Source organism: Hakea prostrata, chromosome 5 (assembly GCF_041222555.1).
Source record: "Hakea prostrata isolate BN-2017 chromosome 5, UWA_Hpros_2, whole genome shotgun sequence".
NCBI classification, from domain to species: Eukaryota; Viridiplantae; Streptophyta; class Magnoliopsida; order Proteales; family Proteaceae; genus Hakea; species Hakea prostrata.
This window is the reverse complement of record NC_142604.1, coordinates 43621361-43646949: the sequence shown is the minus strand read 5'-3', so window position 1 is coordinate 43646949 and position 25589 is coordinate 43621361. Positions and strand designations below refer to the sequence as shown.

General features: G+C 38.2%; 1 protein-coding gene across 1 annotated transcript in view; it reads left to right on the top strand.

Moving 5' to 3' along the window:
* CSTF77 (Tetratricopeptide repeat (TPR)-like superfamily protein) overlaps positions 1-25589 on the top strand; it is a 128149-nt gene that overhangs the window by 34630 nt on the left and 67930 nt on the right. Inside the window, exons 9-15 of the mRNA XM_089157150.1 lie at positions 3099-3145; positions 9525-9588; positions 15998-16118; positions 16369-16427; positions 16514-16582; positions 17088-17228; positions 25463-25527. Of these exons, the coding sequence (XP_089013276.1) occupies positions 3099-3145; positions 9525-9588; positions 15998-16118; positions 16369-16427; positions 16514-16582; positions 17088-17228; positions 25463-25527 (566 nt within the window). The remainder of the gene's footprint in view (positions 1-3098; positions 3146-9524; positions 9589-15997; positions 16119-16368; positions 16428-16513; positions 16583-17087; positions 17229-25462; positions 25528-25589) is intronic.

The window sequence follows — 25589 nt, the reverse complement described above, 5'->3', positions numbered from 1 at the left end:
AAGCATACACTGATGCAAACTGGGCTGGATCTCCAGACAGGAAGTCAATTTCAGGTTATTGTACCTTTGTTGGAGGTAATCTAGTTACTTGGAGAAGTAAGAAACAGAATGTGGTAGCTTTATCTAGTACCGAAGCTGAATATAGAGCTATGGTTCATGGAGTTTGTGAGCTACTATGGTTGAAAGGCTTGCTGCAAGATATTGGAGTCCAAGTTCCAAACCCTATGATGTTATGTTGTGACAACAAGTCTGCTATTAGTGTTGCTAATAATCCAGTGCAACATGATCGAACTAAGCACATTGAAATTGATAGGTTTTTTGTCAAAGGAAAGTTGGAACAAGGGCTTATCTGCATGCCTTTTGTAAGATCTGGAGACCAAGTAGCAGATGTTTTCACTAAGGGTTTGAAAGAAAGAGATTTCCTTCCTATTGTAGGCAAGTTGGGCATGACTAATATTTATGCCTCAACTTGAGGGGGAGTGTTGGATTCTATTAGGAGTCTAATAAGAGTTTGTATAGGAGTTAAATTAGAGTTTGCATTCATGTAAAATTCTTTTCCTTGTAATAGTCTACTTTCCACTTAATTAAAAATAGAGGGCTTGAGATCATGGATCATGAAGCCATTCTGCCAAACATTGTATTTCTACACTTCCAATAAAATCTTTGTATATGTGCTAGTTTTCCACAATGATGACAAATCTTGACATTCCTAGTAGTTTCATTGGAGCCCTGAGTATTGGGGTTTCTACCTGACCCTTTATTCCTACGGATATGAGTTCTTGACCCCCACCAGAGCCACGGTTTGGAGTAAAAGAAGCTAATGTAGAATTGATGGAGGAATTAGACTCTTGTGTGGTTTCTTTGGACACCTGAAGTACATAGGAAAAAGTCTCAGATAGTGAGCGTACTTGTCTCCTCCTAAAATTTGTGCTCTAACTGATTCAAATTCTTTCCCAAGTCCTCCCAAAGATCCCATGACCACAAGTTGTTCCCACTAATTTTGCATCTCAACAACATCCGGTGAAATGGGTATAATGGAATTTCTTGTGGTCGGCAAAATATTGAGTCATAGGTCTACCCTTCCTATCAGCCTCATATAATTCTTGTGAAATACTGAAACCTCATAGATACAAGAAAAATTACTCTGGCTAGAATATCATATATTTAGGTAGTTCCATAAATCCTTCACTGTGTCAATATCTGTAACTAAGTCAACAATATTCCTCTCCATAGTGCTCAACATCTGCCCTAAAATTTGGGCATCTACAGTCTTCCATGTATCATTCCCAGCGGACTTAGTAAGACAATCTTGTTGTCCACGACCAATCAACACAACCTGTACTATCTTTTTCCTCTGATAGAAATGGATTGCCCCTTCAAGCTTTTGTTCAGAAATATGATGAGTTGTGGATGTCATGATTGCAGTAATAGGTTCTTAGGTTCAGACATGATGATCTAATCTTTCTTATGTCTAGAGAGACACCTTAATTGAAACCCAAAAATTAAACCACAACTTGAACCAAAATTTAGAATCAAACTAGTAGTTTTGAACCAAACCAAAAATCAAATCAGATTTAGCCTCCAAACCAGAAATAGAACCACATCAGTCTAAGCCCACAGAACCAATAACGGAACCAGAAGTATTGGAACCAAGGTGAGCTGAACCAAAATGGACTGAACCAGCAGGTTTAACCAAATAAACAGATCGAACTCAACCCTAACACCTTTTCTTCGCCAAATCGCAGAAGGTTTCTCCGCCAAATTGCATAGAAGTCTCCACCAGAAAAAAGGAAGAAATTCCAGCACAACTCCAGTAACACAACTACGGCATCAATAATGCAAAAGGGAATTGAAGTATTGAACAATTCTCCCCTTGAAGAAGATCACAAAGATGGGTGCTAACCTCTATTGAAACTTGCCAAGAGTCGCGTCTCTTCACAACTGATCGAACTCAGACAACATTCTTCAACGAAGTTTTCTCATAAAGTTGCAGCTTGAGCTACTGCTTCAAATCTTTGACTAAAACATCAGCAGTAGTGCAGTTTAAGGTGCTGTCCCCTCTAACGTCTGGAATCCAACCATCCTACCAGGTGCAACTCCTTCTCTTACTCTAGAAGTAGTTCTTTGTATCAGTGATGCTTAAAATCGAACAGTAAAGAAACACCTACGGCTCTAATTCCATGTAAATTATGGTTATAAGAGTAGAGAAAAAAAGGTGGAGATGAAGACAATGAAGGAAGATTTGTAGAAGACAGATGAAAGAAGAAGAAGATTGAGGATGAGAGGAGCCTCAATCGATTGATGAACTCCAACGAAATACCTTCAATATTTATAATAAAGATCTAGTACTTAGAACTCAAATTGGGAAAGAAGAGGCCAATATGGACTCAAAACCTTCAGACCTCAGCTCGAGATTTAGTGTGAGGTGCTAAATCTTGAGCCTATTTCTTGTTTCCCAAAATGCCCTCCAATACATTCATAGGATGAAACTTTAGTAGCTTGTTCTTCTAGTGGATGGTAGAAGGTTTGGCTGCCATGGTTAATGCCTTGGTTTAAGTCTGTAAAAATGCAAAAAATGCAAACAATGCCTGAGGTTAGAAGAGACTCCAGGTTCATCCCTTCCCGGATTCTGCGTGGGTGGGATCAGCTGGTAATGCTCCCCATTTTTTGTTGAACTTTTTTTAGTGGGGATCCTATCTGAGATATCTATAGTCTGCTTAGTATTTCATTGTCTTTACTGGGTTCTTTGTTGTTTGTCATAGGTGGGTTCTGAACCTTGAGGATAAATTTCCTATGATGCTTTGTGTTGCTAGAATTTGGTTTTTCTTGGATACAATGCCTTGCAGGATTCAAACCTATGGCCGGCCCGCCCCTGCCCTGCTGGGTTGGGTGGCCGGTTTAGCACCCCTCGTCGCCTCTGTACCGATCATTGAGTCACAGCTGAGCTGGGAATTCTCCGCTAAATATCTGTTTTCCAGATGGGGTCAGAAGAGCTTGAGCTGTTGGTTTGGGTAGAATAGGATATTTATTATACTTTGATATTGACCTTTGAGGAGAAAAAAAAAAAAAAAATTCTAATCTGTCGTGTGCATTTGCAGGAGGAGCAACAATGGATGGCGTGGAAAAGGTTGTTAGCCTTTGAAAAGTAAGACACCCTTTCAAGTATAAGTTGCAAATTTACAGAGCGGTTCCTTTTTCTGGTACTTTTTTTTTTGGCACAAGTGAAATAAAACAAATAAAGATGAAGGAATGGGGAAGTAAAATTGCATGGTAGTCTAGGGTAAGTGAAATCTTTCTTCAGATTGATTTTCACTATCCCTTACCCCTCTCAACAAAACCTTGTGTATACAGTTGAACTAAATTATGCTTTTATAACAGTTGAACGGGTATTTGTGAAACAAATTCGAATTAATTTCCCAGCTGAAGTGTGATTGCCATAACAACTATTTTTCCCCTTCCTTTCCCTGATTTTTTGAAAATCACATGCCATGTAATAGTTAATACAGAGAGAAATCATATAATCCATCAATCAATTGGACATGCAGTACTCAATTGAGAACTCCTGAACTCCTATTTCCGACTTTGCATTCTGGCTAGTCCTGACTTCTGAGTTTCATTTATCTTTAGTAAGTATTCCCTATGATTTGCCCTTCACTCCTAGTCACTTTTGCACTTACAGAACACTACTACTTTCAATTTTCAAAGTTGCACCTGTGTTCACTCCTATGAAGTGAATGTTGAGGGACATTTGGTTTTCTGGTGTGATTCTCACCATTGTCGTATTCTGCTAACTCTGCATTTTTTTTTGAGTTTTTTTTTTGAGTTGTATTGTTTTATTTTATCTTCCACGAGGTTTCTTGGCTATACATGCTGTGTGACTGGGGGTAGGTTGTTTGCTAAAGGAAAATATTGCTCTATTTGCTTGAAGGTTTACATAGGTTCTGAATCAACCTAGTTGGGTTGCTGTGATGCTTGCAATGTTGGGTGCAGTGTGATTGTGAAGGCATCTGCATCAAGCATGTCAAGCTCAGTCCAGCTGCCGCAACTCTAGCTGTTTCAGCATTTGACATATGGAAACCTGCTTTGAGTGCATTACACGTTGGCCACCAGATGCATCTTGCAAAATGGGTCGATGATTTGGTCTTCCCTAATGGGGCAGAAATGGCTTGGTTATGTGGCAAGCATGTTAAATCCAAGTTTACAACCTTCCCTCACCTTGAGGACAAGGTGAAATTTAAGGGGGCAGGAATGTTAGGACTCTGGAATTAGGCCATGTGCAGGAGAAAGAAAGAGAGAGGGCTGCTGCTGGGGGTAATAAATAGGGGAGAAAGTTGTGAGAAGAGGGCATTGGGTAATTGATATGAGTGTTAGGGCAGCCTCTAGCTGAGGGCATCATTCATTGTAGGTGGTGATTGGCACTATTAAAACCAGATTATTTTTTTAATTGTCTTGTTTTGATACTGAATTTCATATTCAATTTGAGGGATCTTATCAGGGTGCCTTTCTGCTTTTTGTTTATTATATGTAGCTTTGCCACCAGAATTAATAGGGGCTGGTCTGTCATTATATTCATTTTAAAGTTATTCACATAAGATTGCCATTCTTCTGATGTTTATGAGGGGAAGAAAAACTGAAAAACTAAAGTAAATAATGATGAATGCTAGAAAATCTATTCATATTCAGTTTCTTAGAAAGAGTGGGGGCAGATGTAGCCAAGTGGATTAAAGCAGTGGATTGTGAATCCACCATTCACGGGTTCAATTCCCATTGTTTGCGCATTCCTTTTTTTCTTTTGTTTTATAGACGAAGAAAGATATTCAATTTTCTATCCTATTTTATTTAATATGGTGACGAAGAATCAAACTATCACTATAGTCATTCCTTTAACTACTTCTTCCATATGCAGGATAACCCCAAGGGGTTGTGAGTTTTTTTACCTACCAAGTGGGGCCCTCCCTTCACCAACCCCCATGGGGATCTATGGGGTTCCAGATGATTATGAAGATAAGGCCTGCAGTTCGGGGAATACACAACCCAATTGCAGGCTCTCTCCTCTGGATTGCAATGCTTCTCTTCTCTTCTTCTTCTTCTCCGATTTTTTCATCTTTCTTATCCTTATGCTGGTTACAGATATCATATCAAAGCCTCTGTAACTAGCTTGAGGAACCCAAAAAGTTTTCTCGAAATGCTCAGTTTTTTAATTATCTTTCTTTCCTGGTGAGAAAAAGCAGTCACCTATGCTGCCTTACCCATGTACTTGAGATCCTTTGACAGTTTATGAAGTGATTTCTACATATTTTACTATTGCTTCAGAATATCCAGAAGACGTGGAATTGTTTTGCTATTATTTACTTTGGTTCAAGATATGTTAAGGTTATAGATTTAGCAGAAGTCATCTCCTTCTGGTGATCAGTCTGGTTTATCATGGTTCTCTGGGATGCCTTTTTTCCCTTTGATTGATTATGAATTCTATTTAGTCTGCAAACTACACTGGCTGCTGCTCTTACTCTGGTAAGCATATTTCTTCTCATACTGCTGCAGTCACTACTGCCCTACTGCTGAGGCATTCTCTGCCTTGATTAAACCCTTTCACTGCCTTTTTTATATCATGGTTCTATTTATCAGAATCAACTTCAGCCGTGTCTTCTGATAAATTTCTAATTTGTTATTTTGCTGCTGCTGTTCTCTTACTGCTGGTCTGCATTTTTTGAGTTTTGAAATATGTTGGAATGGCCACTGAAACTACTGCTGCCCCTATGGAAGACCCTACACATACCTTTTCTTCTGAGCAACTGAATATTCAGATTACTAAAATTAAACTTAGGGGCAGTTCCAACTATAGTTTTCAAGGTGCCATGGAAGTCAAAGTGTCCACCTAGGTTCTCAGGCCCATTTTTGGGTCAAGGCGACCTGGTGTCGCCTTGGTTTTCGTTGCCCTCTATCGCCTTGCCTCGTCTTGTCGCCTTGACGACCATGCAAGGCAGTGAAGGCACCAAGGTGAAAGTCGTCTAAGGGGCCAAGAAAACCAAGGCGAGACCAAACTAGGCGCCTAGGTGATCCCTTGACAACTATGGTTCCAACTACCTCTTGTTGGCCCAAGTTGCTTTCCTGGCCAAATAAAAATTGTCTTTTATTGAGGTGCCGCTACTACTAAAGATAGAGATTATGATGCTTGGTCCAAGTTAATGCAGTTGCTATGATCTAGTTGTGGAATAGCATGGAACCTAATATTGCCGCCAACTTCATGTTTCACTCTACGACTAAAGGAGTATGTGATGACTTGAATGAAACATATTCCTAGGAGAGAAAATATGAGTCGTATCTACAACATTTATGAGAAACTTCTTCAGTTTCAGCGAGCAGGCAAATCTTTGGAGGATTGGTACAGTTCTTTCAAAGGCATGATGGAGAAGCTAAAATACTTTTAGCCCCTTCCACAAACATTGAGAAACTTAAGACTCAGTGGGATGAGTTTTTTCTTTCCAAATTCCCTGCTGGACTGGACCCTAATTAGGCTTAATCTTACTGAAGTAGTTGGTGCAGTATCGATAGGGTGAACTACTTTAGAAGATTTAGAACCACCATCAGACACTGCATGAGTAGCTAATTGATGGGCCCATTTAGGTTTACCATGCTTGGCCAGTAGGCTTCCACCAAATGACTAGATTTGCCACAAAAGGTACACTGTTATGAGGCATGATCCCGATGTTGTCCACCACAGCGCCCCCCCTATCAAGGCGGCAAGGTGACCAAAGTGGTTGGGGCTCTACCTAGGCGGCAATAAGGCCACCAAAGCGGTTGGATCAAATTATTTTAATACAACTACTTTTAAACTGATAAATTTATATTATAAGTTAAACAAACATTCAAGAATCACATTCAACAAAAAAAAAAACATGCATTCAAGAATCATAATTATGAAAGACTATCCAAAAAAGATTACAAACATAAGTTCATCTCATCAAGCATCATAACATATCACTATGAATTATATCAAATTATAAGTATGAAAATGAAAGTAGTAATTTTGCATTTTTACTTACCTCCATGATATTGTGATGCCAAATAAGTGCCTTGTCCATCTAATGATTCATTGATTCCCAGTTTCAAAATGACTTAACTATTAAATTTGTATATGGCTGTGTACATGGTAGATCTTGCTACCATGAAAAACCAAGATCTCAACCATCTCGGTGAGATCTCTGTCAAGATATGCCATGTTTTGGGTGTAAACTCGGTAGCCCATCTCGGTGGGTTTTAGGGTCCCAATTGGGCTAAAACTTGGTATTTAGCCTATTTAAGGCCTTTTGAACACACTAGTGGTCTTGGATTTGTGAGAAAACAGCCCTAAGTATGATTTCTAAGTCTACCCATAGTGTGAAACCAAAATGCTGTAGGATTAGAGAATGCAAGGTTATATAACATGTAATATAAAACCATTAACGCATATAAATGAAAATCAAGTGTATCAAATACATCAAATAACTTAAATGTCATCAAGATTCCATCCATATGAGTATTACAATCTTGACTTTCGAGAATAGAATGATAAAAGTATACAACCGTTAGAAGTTCTATATAAGTCATTAATGCATAAGTTCTATATAAGTCATTAATGCATAAGTTCATAAGACAAGTAGAGGATGAATGAGCTTCCTTTGATGTTGTAGATGTGCTAAGAGTAGTTGCAAGTGAAAATTTGGCTGGAATCCTAAAAAAATGGGGCAAAAATTAAGAGTTCCAACGAGATATGGCGAGATTTGGGGCGAGATATAGTGAGATATGGCGAGATCTCGAGCGATATATCCCATTTCGCAGATCTTGATCTCGTCTCGGTTTATGAAAACATCGAGATATTTCTCGAGATCTCCGACCATGGCTGTGTAGAATGATATTTGATTGGAAAAAAAATTAAGAATTTTTTTTTTTATTATTATGTGAAAAATGTCAAAAAAACCATCACTTTGGCATCCGGGCGGCATCAAGGTGCACAAGGCAACAGAGTGGTAGTGATTAGGCAAAAAAGAGACTGAAAAGCTGCATGTCAACAAATCGTTGCAAAAAGAGATTGAAAAACCGCCTTATTGCCTAGGCGGATGCTTTGAAAACCATGAATTTCCCTTTGGTCAATATGTGTACGTGGAGAGCTTGTGCCCACAAAAGATAGTTGGAACTTGGAACTACCTTGAAGTTTAATGGAAGCAATGTGAATGTTTAGATGCTCAAAAGAGAGTGTAAGTGTAGGGTTTTCCGAAGGAACAGCAATGATCTCAGTCAGCAGCCAAAAAGTTCAGATCAGTAGTAACCAATCAATAGCAGTGCAGCACTCAAACAGTAATGGACCTCAGTTATCAGTGTGAAAAAATAACAGTAGCTGCAGTTGATTCTGATAAACAGGACAGCATTAACCAGTTGCAAATTTATTTCCAAAGATCCGTGCATCAGTAGCAATCAATGGAAGCAGCAGGATAATAACAGGCAGCACCAGCAGAGTATTACAGAGTAAAGAAATTTCAGCAAAAAAGAGGAAGCATCAGTGGTAGTTCGTGGCAGAAAATCACATTACCAGAATAAGGAGCAGCAGCAACATGCATAGTGTGCAATCCAAATAAAGCCCATATGACAAAAAAACATAAAAGGACCAGTCCAGAGAAGTAATGCAAAACAGATTGAACCTCAGAAGAAGAGGCAGGCTTGCACGGAAACTAGTTGCTGGAGAGGCCTTGATCTGAAGTAGATAGGCAGCCATACCTCTTCACGATCCCTGGATTTTTTTAGTATAAATAGGTAGGTAAATAATCCTTCATAAGTTGTAGAAGAAGGTTTGAAATTACATGAGTAATGCAGTGATGGGTGGCTGCACACCAGATATAAAAAAAAACCAGAAAACCTGATCGGCAGAGAAGGATTTGGGGTTTCCTTAAGCTAGGTACCGAGACTATGATACCATGTTAGAATCCAAGACCCTGTAACCAGCCTAAGAACTGAGAAAGAAGAAAGAGTTAGAGAAGAAGAAAGAACGAAGGGAGTCTTCTGCAGGCCAAAGTAAGAGGCCTGCAATTAGGTTAATTTTCTCCTAATCGCTGGTTATGTTTTTATGATGGAAGGAACTCAAGTACAAACCACAGTTGTGAAGGCAACAAGGCATTGGAGGGGGCGAAGGAAACCAAGGTGATACCAACCAAGGCAATGCCTTGACAACTATGGACAAGCCCAACTCTGCCCCTGATCAATTAAAGGTAGAAATACAAGTCATAACTAACATAGTATAAGGATTAAACCTGGATAACTAAACACGACATTAGGGCAGAGTTGTCCACAGTGTCGCTGCTGGAAACTTAACAAAATTGTTATAAATATAAGGCCTGCAATTGAGGGAATACACAGTCACAGGCTCTCTCTTCTGGCTTGCAATACCTTCTTTTCTTCTTCTCAGATTCTCTCTTCTCTTGTCTTTAAGCAGGGTACAGGCCTGATTTGTGACATTATCTATTTGTAAACTCATCATGTTTTGTGCTTTCCAGAGGTAATCCACAGAGGATAGACAGTGCATCCTCCAATAGAAGAATTGCGTTTACTTACGAGCAGGTAACAGTTGCTTATTCTCCTGTGTCATCTTCTCTGAGCTATTAACAGTGAATTGAATTTTTTGTACTGTTTGAACATTATCGAGCAGAGTTCAACAATAATCAAGGAACTAAATTTGAATTTGTTTTGGTTTTTACAACTTAAATTGGGGGAATACACAATCGCAGGCTCCCTCTTCTGGCTTGTGCTCTCTGGTGTTTTACAGGTTGCTTATTAGCTAGTTAGCATCTCTCTTGACATTGATTTCTTGTAGCAACTTGGAAGTCCTAGAAGGTGGTAGATGATCTGGCAAAAGAAGTGGTTGGTTTGTGACTGTTATCACTGCTACTCTTTTATGTTGGAGTTGGGATAATATACATGGTAGAAGATCTCGCTCTCAAGAGAGATCTCACCACCTTGAAAAAGAGAGATCTCGACCATCTAGGTGAGATCTCGGTCGAGATATACAATTTTTTGGCGTCAACTCGGTGGCCCATCTCGGTGGGTTTTAGGGTCCCAATTGGGTTGAAACTTGGTATTTAGCTTATTTAAGGCATTTTGAACACGTTGGTGGCCTTGGATTTGTCAGAAACAACCCTATGTATGATTTCTAAGTCTACCCATAGTGTGAAACTGAAATGTAGTAGGATTAGGGAATGCAATGTTATAAAACATGTAATATAGAACCTTTAAAGCATATAAATGAAAAGCAAGTATATCAAATGCATCAACTAACTTAAATGTTATCAAAATTCCATCCATATGAGTATCACAATCTCAATTTTCAAGAACAAAATAATTATACAACCATTAGAAGTTCTATATAAGTCATTAAATCATAAATTCATAAGACAAGTAGAGAATGATTGATCTTCCTTGTTGTAGATGTGCTAAGAGTAGTTGTAAGTGAAAATCCAGCCAAAATCTACAAAAAAAAGAGGCAAAAATTGAGAGTTCCAGCAAGATCCAGGGCGAGATATAGCGAGATATGGCGAGATATGGCGAGATATGGCTAGATATAGCTAGATATGGCGAGATCTCGAGCGAGATATCCCAACTCGCAGATCTCGACCTCCATCTCATCTCGCCAAGGTGAAAAAACGAGATATCTCACGAGATCTCCCACCATGATAATATATAGAGTGTTAGTCACACTTAATGGGGCTAACTGATTATGAACCTGACTGCTATGTATTATAGATCTATAGTTGATTTCCCAAAGCACAAGCAATTGACTCAACCACAAATATAGTGAATGAAGGTAGCTTGCTTACTCTTTGCCACTACAACAACATTAATAGCTCAGTCTTCTGCCAACTAAATGCGGTTGGCTTACTCTTAGACATTATTAGAAGGATACCCCTTGACTTCACTTATGCTCAGTGATCTGGCTTCAGATTGACTAGCGTCACCTGAGAGCCAACTCCAAGATTTTCAAATCCGAGCAAACTTGAAAACTGGAAATTAGAGTCCAGGTTTTGCTGAAATTTGGAATTTTGGATTCTAGGGTTTACACATGGAATTTGGAGAGGTATCTTCATGGGTGGAACTTAGGTAATGGTGTATGGGGATGATGCCCCAGTTTTGTGGACACCAGATGGTGGTTCTTACTAAGGTCTAAGCTTCAAGATTTGGGTGCTTGCAAGGATTGATCTCAAGAAGAGGGAGCTTTAATTAGATTCCTGATGGATGAAAGGGGCTGCAAAGGTAATCAAATATGGGGTCCGTGTAAAGGGAGAGTTCCCACAACTTGTTCAAGATCTCGCCATATCTTATATCTCTTCCTAGATCTCACCATATCTCATTGGAATTTTCAATTTTTGCCCCATTTTTTTGCGGATTTTAGCTGGATTTTCACTTGCAACTACTCTTAGCGCATCTAGAACACCAAAGGAAGATCAATCAAGCCCATTTCAAGTAGATCTTCAACCAAAGAGGACAATGATATTGCTTGGCAACACAGAGTCTTGGGGATCCATTGGTTAGAGGATCACTTGCAACTACTGGGCAAGGCCCTCAATGGAGGCAAAGGCCGGTTCAAGCAACATTTGGCTGGTGCCTATTGTAACACACCCATTTGCTTTGCTGTCCCTAATATAGTGAAGGAGTATATGATAGACCACTTCTTGGAGTTGGAGGGCTGATGTGTAGCCGCTGGTATATGACGTGGTCTTGGTCATGATGCTGTTGGAGCTGGTGGACTTGGTGTTGGAGCTCATGTTGGAGTTGGTGGTGGAGCTGGGGCTTGATTGAATTTTTATCTTGTTCTATTCTTGTCTTATGAACTTATGGGTTATGACTTATATAAAACTTCTAATGGTTGTATAATTTTATTATTCTAGTCTCGAGAGTCGGGATACTGATATGGATGAAATTCTGATGACATTTAAGCTATTTGATACACTTGCTTTTCAATTATATGCCTTTAAGGTTCTATATTAAATGTTGTATAACTTTGCATTCCTCAGTCCTGCAGCATTTCGATTTCATATTTAGGGTTGACTTAAAACTCATACTTAAGGGTCGTTTTCTCACAAATATAAGGTCACCAGTGTGTTGAAGGCCAAAATTAGGCTAACTACCAAACTTGAGCCCAACTTGGACCTTAAAACCCCCCCTGAGATGGGCCATCGAGTTGGCCCATAAAAAATTCCCATATCTTGACTAAGATCTTGCTATCTCAGTCGAGATCTCGGCTTTTTGAATGAGAAAGATCACTGGCGAGAGCGAGTTCTAAAACCATGCTTGAAACTTTAGGAAGCTTATACTTGGACTTTAAACACTGAGTACGGAGCCGCACTCCTAGTCTAGACTTTAAACACTAGAAATATCTGTTATTGATAAAAAAGGCAGCGGCCAACAGTTTATGTCCAGCAAAAGACAATTTCTAAGTGTGTCTTCTACTCTTCCATACTAGGGTATTATCTATTTTTATTTATTTTGGAGGTTGGGGAGAGGCGGGGGGGAGTTGCTGATTAGAGCCAATTGCATGCCCTTATTTTAAGCAGAGAAACAATAACACTCTCTTCTAACCAGATCGTGGAGAAAGTGTGAAAGGCCACAAGTTACACTTTGGGAAATTACTCTTTTACCCCGACTTTAATTTGACCAAAACTAACTAAAGTGGAAGCAAAACTAAAGTAGTTCAATCTTTAAAGCCAAATTAAACTAATTAATTAACCCAATTTTAACCTTTGTATCTCTAGTCTAGGGCGTAGGGTGTCTAGGCCTGCCCATTGGATGCCCATTGCAAGGTTAGCTCATAAAAATCAAATGCCCATCTCCTAGATAACCCAACCCTTGGCTTATTCTTAGGAATTAAACCAATTTTCGTGGTGCATCTATATCACTGGTTGTTGTCTCCTGGGGCTTACCTATCTCTCTTCATGCTTCTTTCACCTGTTGCCTGTTGGTAGGGCTGGGTGTTTGTATAGTTCCTCTCCCCCCTTCCCTTTGCTTCCCCTGTATCCTTTCCCTCCCCTTTTTTACCTCCCTTTTTCTGGTATTGAACTTTTGGTGATTTATTTATTTCTCAGAAAAAAGAGGGTTATTCTAATACTGAGGCAGCATTGGTTGCTGCATAGCCCAACTGGATTGTTTGGAGAGTACTTGAGAGTTCATTCACTATCTATTCCTGCTTTGATACCATGTAAATGAAATCAGAGGGTGGATTACTTTTGTGAGAGAAAAAGAGGAAGAAAATTGGGAGAAATGAGATTAGAGAAAATAATCAACCCTACACTGAGCAACCAGGTATATTTATAAGCATAATATGTGTAAATACAAAGGACCTGTGAGGCTGAACCCTAATGAAGTAAAAGAGTGTAGCAACTTACAACGTAGATGACAATGTGAATTTGATTTTTTTTTGGGATCTGTGAATGAAATTGATCTTATTAAATTTAAATAAAGAAATAGTTGGGTTGTTATAACTTCATGGTGAGATGATGGAATTGACCCCTTCTGAGATACTGGAGGAAATGGTTGGGTTGGTTCAATAGCTTCATTATAATTTCCAGTTAATAAACGTAAATAATTCTGGTCATCTTAAAGGATGGGCAAGGGTATCGTTTTTCACCCCCCTTCACATTGATCTCTTGGTGTTCCATAGCTTCATTAGGAGTTTGGAGATGGTATAAGTCTCCACAATGCAAGATTACTAATTGTTAATTTTCCCCATTTAATTTAGATGAGGCTTTAGGCAAGTTCAGTTGAGTTGACTCAGTGGTGTTTGTTGGTGAGGTGCTTTATACGCTGTGTTGGAGATGGTTATAATTCCAGTTTGTAGCTTGTGTAATGTGTATAGTATGTCGGTTCTCTTAGATTTGTGCTTGGTCAAAAGAATTCAGTGTTTAATGCTGTCTCTGGCTTCAGAGTCAGCTTAATGAAAAGTATGAAAGAGGGATCAGGGTTGTGGACCTTTAAGTGGTTGAAGAGAGTGCCAGTTCATTTAGGTGTACCTGGAGGTTCCAAATGCAATCCAGGGTTTGAAAAACCTGATTTAGTTCAAAAGGTAAATGGTTATGGCACTTTGGTAAGTAAAGGGGTTTCAAAATGCATACTTGGGAAGACAAAAAAGTAAAGGATGGTCGAGGGCTTACCAATTAGAGAAGACAGGTAAGCTTTGAATCAATAAGTAGCGATGAAGTTAGAATATAAAATGGGGATTGTTTTGGAATGGGAAGAGATGATGACCTCTGAAATAGTTTCACCAGCTTTGAATATTAAGATCAGAGTAAAGAAACAAATGAAAGAGTGCTCAGCTTGCACATGATCTGCTTTTCCATAGAGGACTAGAAACCTCTTGAAACCTTATGAGCAGGTTTGCAATACTAATCCTATGGAATCCAACTTACAGAAACCTTCACAAGCAACCAACGGTTTCAAAATGTACTCCTGGAATAGAAGGTAACAGTGGGTCCTTCAGATTTATGTATCCCTTGAAGGATTTCAGCAGCCAATGAATTAGGCCTAGGGCTTGCCTAGGCAGCAGGCAAACTCTCTCCCAAAATCTCAGGAAGAATGGGAAGAGGTGAGAGTAATAAATGGGCTTCGAGTAATCTTGTCAAACCAGCAAGCAAGGTTTTAAATCTCAGTTTTGAGGCCTTTTTAGACTTTACTGAAATCAAGGTTTCCTAGGTTTTGATAAAAACCTGGCATCTTTCTGGCCGAAACTTGAAATTTCTTGGGTTGGTTTGAACTGGCCGAACTGGCCAGAACTCTATTTTTTGACCGGAACTCTTTTTCTTTTCCCTTTTTCTAGTGGGTTTTTGCGTTTTTGTGTATTCTTTTTCATTTTGTGTCTGTTTGTTTGGCTGTGCAGTTTGGAGTTTTATTTATTTTTAAACCCAAGCAATCCATTTCACTGCTTAGATCGATATGTCAATACTAGTGAGGATCCATTGCATTGGGCTATATTGGTCCCAATTCCACCATCAAACAGTCAGTTCTTGGTTTACAAAAGTAACATTCATACCATCTACATCAGCTAGTATCGGTACAGTTTCAAGCTTCCCGCCAATAATGATATGTCACTGATATGATACCAAGTTTTCTTCCTTGATGGTTAGTTGACAACTGAAATAGTTTCACCTTAGCGAAGATGTTCAGCTTATGGGCAATCTGGTCTTCCACAGAGGACAAAAAATTAGAAGTCTAAGGAGGAAATCAGGATGACATGGACAGAAAAGAAGAAAGAAAGAGAGGGTGGGATAGACCAACTTGGTCCCACACAGCTCATTCCTAGCTTTACCTCAATACAGAAGTTTTAGTAAAATATGTTACTACCTTAAACAGAGAAACCAATCTCCTACATTCATAATCCTTCTCAAGATTTTGTATAAACTAGAAACATGTAATTTAAGATTACAAAATTAATCCCAATTGCATGAGACCTTCTTTAAAGATTGAATCGGAACCTCTTCTCTTTTTGCCTACAATCTGCATTAGTTTCAAATGGGGCAAATCCAAGGTTTTCACTATTTGTGACTTGTATATTGAGAGTGGAGATAATGGTGACATGGTAGTTAAGGTGCTTTGTTTGGGAGGGTGTATCATAATCAATAGCTCTCCTTGTGCTTGTGTTTATCCTTATAGCTCCGGTTTGATGTTTTTGTTTTCATGGAAGCCACAGAATAACTGCTGGGAATTTGTTTTGGCATGAGGTAGATGCACATGAGAAGTTCATTTGGGTAACTGGAAGCAGGTTTCTCTAAAATTTTTCCTGTTGTATTCAAGCACACCTATGCAGACTTTTCATTCATGATTTAGTGGTCTACTTTGATTTTTCTGGAATGACACCAACTCTGTTGTTCATGTTTTATTCCTTGGAAATGTGTCTTGGAGTTTTTATTTGTTCTACTTGTTACTATCTGTTGTTGTGCGGAGCTTCATTCATGATTGACTTACAATTTGATCTGTCTTTGTGCAGTGTCTTATGTATTTATATCATTATCCTGATATATGGTACGACTACGCTACATGGCATGTTAACAGTAGTTCTTTAGATTCTGCAATCAAAGTGTTTCAGCGGGCTTTGAAAGCTCTTCCTGGTATTCTTGTTTCTTCTTCTGTCCTCCCATTTGAGTGGTCCGATCATTTTGTTCTTCTGTTAAATTTAACTCACACATTTGTTGAACCATCTTTACTTCTACATAGACTTCAGAAGAGTCTATATTCTCTATTTTTCCCTATGGATGCCAGGCAGTTGAATTGGACCATTCCCTGCCACTGGCAAGGGCAAACTGTAAAAGTTACTTATTTCTACCCCCTTCTTCTTCTTCTTCTTTTTTTTTAAACTAGATTCTGCGGTGCTAAGGTTTGCTTTTGCGGAGCTGGAAGAGTCTCATGGAGCAATTCAGGTCCCTAGATTGATGTTTTATTCGAATACACTGCTTTCTATTGTTCTTGATTATTGTTTGCTCACTGCCGTTTGGTTGTGATGCAGCCTGCAAAGAAAATATATGAGGGCCTCTTGAGTAATGCTGTCAATGCAACAGCATTGGCACATATACAAGTAAGCAACATTTTGTATTTGACAGTGATCTGTTGCCTGTGTTAATTGCCATTGATTAGTTCTAACTGGAACACTGTGGAGAAAGTCTTTCAAGTACTGAATGCAGATAGAAGGTATCATGAGAGTATATAGGTAGCCTTAAGGGTTATGTAAATCGTTTCAAGAATTACAACTAGGATTTGATCATTGATCTTCTGGTTAATCTTGATCAGATTCTAGTTGGATCAGCTGATGCACTGTATCAAATGTGGACCAGCCAATGACCTGGCAGTCAAATCACTTAACTGTTACTTGTTAAATCTCCACCAGGATTGCAATTGTCGGGTCATTATAAAAGTTTGGTTGTGGTTACAATGTTACATACCTCATTCAGTCAAGACTTTGTTCTCGTCCTTTGGTGTTAGATGTCATAAACTATTGTGCTTCTGAACGCCACCCATGTCTACTTGAAATATCATGTTTGCAGTTGTGTATCTTTCCTCAGTGAATAGTGTTGATTCTGCAGTTTATTCGTTTTTTGAGAAGAACCGAAGGAGTCGAAGCAGCTCGCAAGTACTTCTTAGATGCCCGCAAATCTCCAAATTGTACATTTCATGTCTATGTTGCCTATGCATTGATGGCATTTTGTCTTGATAAGGACTCTAAGGTTGGTATTTCGAGTGGATGTCTTGCTTTTTAAAGTTTCAGTTTCTATGTAACCCAGATGGACTTTTTCTTAAGTAGCAGGTATTTAGAAAAGTTTAACAGAAATATTGCTATCTCCTTTTTCTTTTCTACAGTGACACTACATCATATGAGTGTATTGTAATTCTGGCCATCTGGGAACATTTGGCTTTGAAATTTCGTAGGTTTTATGATATACACAAATGTTAAGGCTAATCAGCTAAAATGTGGAGTACCAGCTTGTTTCATAATTTTAGTTTTTTAGTTTACAATTGTTAATAATTGCAAGCATTTTTGTAAAAAAATGAATTTTGTTTCTTTTGTCATCCATTTATAGGACCAAACAAAATAAATGCAGTTGTTGGACTGAAACTTTAAAGCTTTACCACTTTGTTTCTCTTATTCTTCAAATGCTTTTGTTGGTGTGTGAGAGTGGAGTAGTGTGAGAACAATGCAAATGCAGTTCCAGAAGAGAGAAAACAGAACTGACGGCTGAAACATAAAATAGGCACTACAGCAAAGGAATTGTGCTGATTGTGGAGGAATTTAAAACACATAGCAGAGAAAACAGAATAGTACGATTTTATGATTGAGTTTACTTCTCTAAAAGTAGGTAACATGTTTAAGATAAATCTAAAACCGGAGAGCTGAATAGTCTTGAGCAGGTTAATCCATGGTTGTCATGGTGTATTGGTGTTTCAGTTACCTAAGGCATTTGAGGGGTATCTATCTGTATCCATAGTTCCATACCTTATTGGCCTGTATCATTACCTTCTGTTTTGTATTAGTTATGTATTGTATGATCATGGGGGATCGCAATATGTCAGACTGATTATGCTGACAGATTTTGATACTTGATTCCATTATGCAATGCCAATTGTTAGAAAAAAAGCTTTAATGAATCAAAACAGTGCTGGAAGAAGGAGAAGAACAAAGAAGAAGAAGATATAGAAGTATGAGAGAACAACCACACAAAGGCTTGCGATTCTCGCAAAGTAAAACTAGAATCACAGGCTTCCTTTATGTATAGAATTGAAGTGCTAAACATACAACTTGAGAGAGACAATAAACTTGTCTATTAAAAAGGAAATAAAGGGTATAACTCATGGACAGAATTTTCTAGTCTTCTAACTCCTAAAATCTTTCCAATATAGGAACTACAGAAAAAGGAAAGTTTAGAAATTAGTAATTAACAAAAAATAGACACTCTGCTTTCTTGAAACTCCCAAAACTTTTGTAACAAGGTTCCTACACCAGAAATAGAAAGTAAAGTGGCATATCTAAAAAAGGAAACAACCATCAAGGCATGCTTATGCACCAAGGCAGCAGCCTTGGTGCTCCTCTGTATGCTTCAACACTCCCCCTCAAGTTAGAGCATACAAGTCTTCCATGCCCAGCTTGCAACAAATAGATTGAAAACTAGGCCTAAATAGAGCTTTAGTAAATAAGTCAGCTAGCTGATCAGCGGAACCCACAAAGGGAGTCTCGATTAGTTTCTTCATGACTGCACCAATTACCTATTTATTCTTTGTCCTCTCATGGACACATGCTTACTAGTGATATAAGTAGCAACTTGATTATCACAGAACATCTTCATAGGGGCAGAGATTGAAAATCCCATTTCCTCCATCAAGGAACGAAGCCACATTAACTCGGTAGCCGTGTGGGCCATGGCTCTATTTCTGCTTCAGCACTAGATCGGGCAACAGTGGAATGCTTTTTACTCTTCCAAGGCACAAGATTTTCACCAAGAAATGTACAATAACTTGTCATAGATCAACGATCAGTTAAAGATTTTGCCCAATTTGCATCTGAAAAGGCAACCAAATCCATACTCTGATTTGGTTGATAGATAAGCCCTTTCCCGGACGCACTGTTGAGATACCGAAGTACTCTCATTGCAGCATCCCAATGGGACTTCCTAGGGGATTGCATGAACTGGTTCAACACACCAACAAAATAAGAAATATCAGGACAAGTAATAGTGAGATGAATAAGCTTTCCAATAAGACTCTTGTAACGATGGACATCATCCAACAAGTCACCATCATCTAGTCCTAACTTTAATTGAGGATGCATGGATATGTCAGTAGGTTTAGATGCAAGCATGCCAGTTTTTTGTCAAATGATCCAACACATACTTCCTTTATGATAAACTAACTCTGTATTTACTATGAATTACACAAATTCCCAGGAAATACTGTAAATTACCCAAGTCTTTGGTTTGGAAGTACTCCTGTAAGTGTGCTTTGACTGTATCAATAACCCCATTATCACTGTCTGAAAGAGTAGTGTCATCAATGTAAACTGCCATAATGACAACACTAGCATCCTGTCGCCTAACAAAAATAGAGTAATTAGAATAACATTGAACAAATTCAAAAGATTCTACTATCTTGCTAAACTTCTTTAACCAAGCCCGTTGAGACTATTTGAGTCCATAGATGGCTTTATGAAGCCTACAAACACGGGCACTATCTGAGCAACATACCTTGGAGGTTGCTTCATATAAACCTCTTCTTTGAGGTCACCATATAAGAAGACATTCTTTATGTCAAGCTGTAAGAGAGACCAATCATAGTTAATAGCTAAAGATATCAACACAGGGATAGAATTAAGTCTAGCTATGGGAGAAAAAGTCTCAAAGTAGTCCACATAATACGTTCATGTATAACCTTTAGCCACCAAATGAGCGTTGAGCCATTCAACCGTACCATCAGATTTACACTTAACAATATATACCGACCGAAAGTGGACCACATCTCTTCCAAGGGGCAAGTCTATCAAAGACCATGAATGACGAGACTGCAAAGCATCCATTTCCACATCTATGGCATCTTTCTAGCCTGATTTTAAGGGCCTCATTGTGATGCGTTGGAATATGAATGACAGATAGAGAAAGGACAAGACAACGAAATTTGGGAGGTAGATGAGAAACAATTACATAATTAGAAATAGGATAAACAATATTAGAACATAAAGTGCAAGTATGAGTACATTTTCTCAAGGCAATGGGTAAGTCATCTGAATTAGGAGTAGGGTCTCCAATAGAAGAATCCGCCGGTGGAGAGGATAAATAGGTAACTTCTGTAGGACCACCCTCAATCTCAACTGTAGGAGAGCCGGTAGTATCAACAGGAGAAACTGTACTATCCACAATATGTTTTGTTGGCTTACGTCTTTGCTAATAAACTTTTAGAGGGACACTGTCGTTAAAAGGAACTAAAGATGTAATGGGAGGAGTATCATTTAGAACATGATTTCATCAGGCAAAGATGGACTAGTATAATACGTGGTGTCATCCTAAAAAAGTCATGTTGGCACTTACAAATTGTTTTCAGTGAATATGATCATAACACCGAAAACCTTTTTGAGTACGAGAGTACCTAAGAAAAATACACTTAACAGACCGGGGAGAAAATTTATCCACAGTATATGGTATGTGAACAAAACAAATATAACAAAAAATTTTCGGTGGATCTTTAAACAATTCTCCATTTGGAAAAACCGAAAAACAATTAGAAAGCATCTACATCATCATCAGAAAGAACTGTAGCTGGGGCAGCATAGTGAGATAGTAGAGTCTATTCCTTTCACACCCTCCTCTTATTGTCTTCTTCGTGTGAAGGTCTTGGAAAACACTAGAATTAGGAGTAAAGGTTACACGAGTAATTCAAAGTTTTAGTTAACTGGCTAACAAATAATAAATTGAAAGGAAAAAATCAACATGGATTACAAAAGATAAAGTAAGAGAAGGTGTAGGAGAAACACTTCTATAGCCTAGAATAGGTGTGGAAGTTTCATTAGCTATAACAACAGAGTTATTAGTAGTAAATTTAGAAAAAGAACTAAAAAGTGATGACTTACCACTTACGTGGGAAGTAGCCCCTGAATCAATAATCTAAGGGTAGGATGTAGGAGTGAGAAGAGCTGGGTTTCCTGCATGAGAATGAGTGGCGGCAGAAATACTAGTGGATGTGGAAGCAATGGTCTCAATATTTTGTAGACGACGAAGAATTTGGCTTACATCATCCTGATGAGTCTTAGACAGGTCCCCAGAAGAAGATCCAGAGCCACTATCATTTGCTATTGTGTTAGTACTACTTTCAGATATGGCATAATTGACAAGTTGCTTGGCCCATTATGGCTTTCCATGTTTGGCTCAACAAGCTTCGCCAAGTGTCCAGGTTTTACCACAATGACTATAAAGCCTAGATGCCTTGTTAGACTGGTGAACACCATGGCTTTTAGGAGGTTGACTAACTCCTCTGAACCACGACCACGTCCCCTTCCATGAGATGTAGTAAAGGCAGAATTTTCTCCTTTAGAACTATTTCCAAAAGAACCCCTTTTACGCAAGGCAATACGTTGAAGTCTAGAATATGCTTCACTGAGGTTGGGGACATGCTCATCAGCAAGAAGATGTCATTTTACAAATTTTAATTCAAGGTTCAATCTTGCAAGAAACTTAGAAACAAAAAACTCATTTTGTTGTGCTTTTAGCTTTTCTATGTTTGTAGTTAGAGGTTGAAAGATATTTAACTCCTTTATCATTCCTTTAAAAGAGTTGTATTAATCTTGCAGTGACTTGTCAGGTTGCTGAAATTGAAATAAATTTTCATAAATAATATAAATTCGAGTCATATTTTTAGCTTGGGATTATGTTTCTTGCAAGTCATCCCATATTCCCTTAGCAATCTTGAGAAACATAACATTGGCTGCAATATCAAGTCCCGTGCTATTCCACATCCAGATTTTGATGATAGCATCATCTTGGGTCCAATTAGCATAAGATTTGTCAATCTCAACAAGTGGTTCAGCATCAATGAACTTAAGCTTACCTTTTGCAAGTATGTAAACACGAACGGCTTGTGACCAAAGCATATAATTAGAACTACCTTTGAGTTTGATGGAGGTAATTTGAACACAGCTTGTGATCCCTTGGAATCTGCAGTACTTGCAATTGAATTAGTAGTGATTGAAGACATTATAAGTTGTAGTAGATATCACACAATCAGTAGGGTAGAAATTTGAATAAGTATCCTAGAACTTGAAGTAGAAAACACAACAAAAAATCTGCAATTTCTAGGCCGAATGGGTGGGAAACAGAATCTGCAGAGTGTAGAAACAGATGCAAACAAAGGCGATAAAAACCAGAATATAATCTAAGTTCTGGGACCTTAAAATGTTGGGTAATCAGAAGAATAGATCACTTCATATGAACACCTGATCTAGCGCTGTATTAGATACAGCGTTAGGTTGCTGCGCACCAAGGAAACGGAACACAGAAAAAGAACTTGAGAAGAAAGAATGGAACAACACTTGTTGAGTATACGCAAGTTTGGGCTATTTTATTGTTCACGTTACTGTGCACGTAAACAGTAAAATTTGTTTCTACTGTTCACGTGAACAGTATTATGCTAGTGATACTACTCTACTTTCTATTTCTAATGTTAAGAGTCTTGCTACATAAGTTTTGGGAGTTTCTAGGAAGCATAATTTCTATTTTAGTGGTAGTTTCTATTTTCAGAACTTTCTATTTTAGGAGCTGGAAAGTTACTAAAGCTGTAATTTTTTCTTCTTTTTTCTAGAGGACAATTACTTGTCTCTCAAGTTGTATTAGATTCATTAAAAGCTATAAATAAAAGGGCTTTGTGATTCTAGACTCTTTGGGTAGAATCACAGGCCTCTTCTGCTAGTTCTTCATCTCTCTTCTCTTCTTCTTCTCTCTTTTCTTTGTTCAAGTTCAGTTGCTGTTTTGATTATTTAAAGCTTGTTTTCTAACATGGTATCATAGCTTTTTTGAATCAAAACAGTGTTGTTCTCAATATTCTCTTCTGAAGTTCTCTTTTGTTTTTCTGTTTTCCTTGGTGTGCAACCACCTAATGATGTATATTATGGACTGTTAGATTAGGTATTTATGTGAATGAATATTCTCTACCTATTACCTTACTTTTACAAGTTCCAGAACTTGGATTAAATGCTGTTTTTATCTTTGTGTCCCAATGGGCCTTCCTAGGAGACTGCATAAACTGACTCAACACACCAACAAAATAAGAAATATCAGGACGAGTAACAGTAAGATAAATAAGCTTCCCAATAAGACTTTGATAGAGCCTCGGTGTAAACTTCATTAATCCTTGTCCATTACTGAAGAAGACACTCTAATAGTTGCTGAATGCAATTCAAAGATAGCAGTAACAGTACAATTTAATTAGAACAACCAAGAAGCAGTAACTGCATTCATTTAGTAATATCTGAATTGACAATACTAAGAACACAAGTTGATTCTACTCTTTACTACTTAATTTGATAAAAACAACAAAGTAAAAGACTCAGCAGATAACCAGAATAACTCCCACACAACTGAGCTCCTCCGAGAGGTCTTCCCTCTCCCACAAGCCTCGCTTGTTCCTTCTCCTTTTCTCCCCCCTTCCTTCTGTCCCCTTCCTCTCCTTACATACCCTAATCCTTCTAACAAACTATTACATGCCTTCCCACTCATCCTCTGCCACGTGGCCTGTCTCTTCTGCTGCACTGCTGGGAGCAGAGTAAGTTATCCAATAGAATGTTGCCAGCTGTCCCTCCTTTGCTTTTGTCCTCTTCAGCCACCGGAAGTGATAGTGTTCTCTTCTCTTTATTTTTACGCTTGTACACCTTAGTTATGAGAGGTCTATCAGACTCCTGTAACGATGGACATCATCCAACAAGTCACCATCATCACGTCCTAACTTCAACTAAGGATCCATGGGAATGTCGCTAGGTTTAGAAGCAAGCATGCTAGTCTCAGTCGAAAGATCTAACATATACTCCCTGTTTACTCCGAATCACTTCAATCCCCAAGAAATATTGTAGATCACCTAAGTCTTTGGTTTGGAAAGATTTTTGTAAGTGTGCCTTGACTGAATGGATTGCATCAACATCACTGCCTAAAAGAACAATATCATCAACATAAACTGCCATAATGACAACACAATCACCCTTTTGTCTAACAAAGATAGAGTGATCAGAATAACATTGTACAAATCCAAAAGACTCCACAGTCCTGCTAAATTTCTCAAACCAAGCCTGTGGAGATTGTTTGAGTTCATAAATCGCTTTATGAAGCTTGTAAACACGAACATTGTCAAATTTTGATTTAATAAAGCTTTGATTCCATGTTAGAAAACAAGCTTTAATGAATCAAAACTGTGCTGGAAGAAGGAGAAGAACTAAGAAGAAGTAGAGGAAGAAGATGAGAGAAGAACCGCACAAAGGCCTGCGATTCTAGCAAAGTAAAACGAAAATCGCAGGGTCCTTCATTTGTAGAATTTAAGTGCTAAGCATACAACTTGAGAGACAAAATACTTGTTCTCTAAAAAGAAAATAAAGAGTACGACTCATGGACATAATTTTCTAGTCTTCTAACTTCTAAAATTTGTCCAAAATAGAAACTACAGAAAAAGGAAAGTTCATAAATTAGTTACTAACATAATATAGAAACTATGCTTTCTAGGAACTTCCAAAACTTGTTTAGCAAGGTTCCTATACCAGAAATAGAAAGTAAAGTAGCATATCTAAAAAAGGAAACTGCCATCAAGGCACGCTTGTGCACCAAGACAGCAGCCTTGGTGCTCCAGTGTATGCTTCAACATCAATCATAAATGACCTCATGTTGAACATGGTTACATTGATGGGAAATTTTGGTATCAGTCCTCAACAGTGGTTTATTTCCTTTATCAGGTTTAAGCAACCTGACAATTGGTCTATTTGTTCTCTATCTTTGTTGATATCTTCTAAATCACATTTTCTTAGTCTTGTTGTGTTTATGTTCTGCTGGGACTTTTCCTTGTTGAACTGCCAGAACTTAACTTTCATCAATTTTACTCCATGAGAAGTCTCGCGCTTCCTTAAACTTGTCTTAGTCCCAAGGATTCCTTAGGGGTCGAAGTTGTAAGTTGTAACAAAACATTGTAAAAATGTTACTAAGCAAAATACATTATGCATCATGTTTCCTCCTATTGTATGTGTTGAAAACTTATCTAGAAGATATATACTCAGTACTAACACTTGATTTGCCTACTGAGTAAATACCTATTTTCAATTGATGGTATTATTGGAACTTGGAAGATAGAACTACTAAAAACTGAGTTTTGTTATATAATTGCTGTTCATTCTGTTAGTTACGATGACTAAAAGCCTTTAAGCAATCACCATTGGAAATTATTCATTGTGCAGGTTGCACAAAATGTTTTTGAAGCAGGATTGAAGAGATTTATCCATGAACCTGGCTACATTCTTGAGTGAGTACATCTCTTGATACATTATTCTGAAGATAACTGGTTAACTCTATACGATGTCTGTC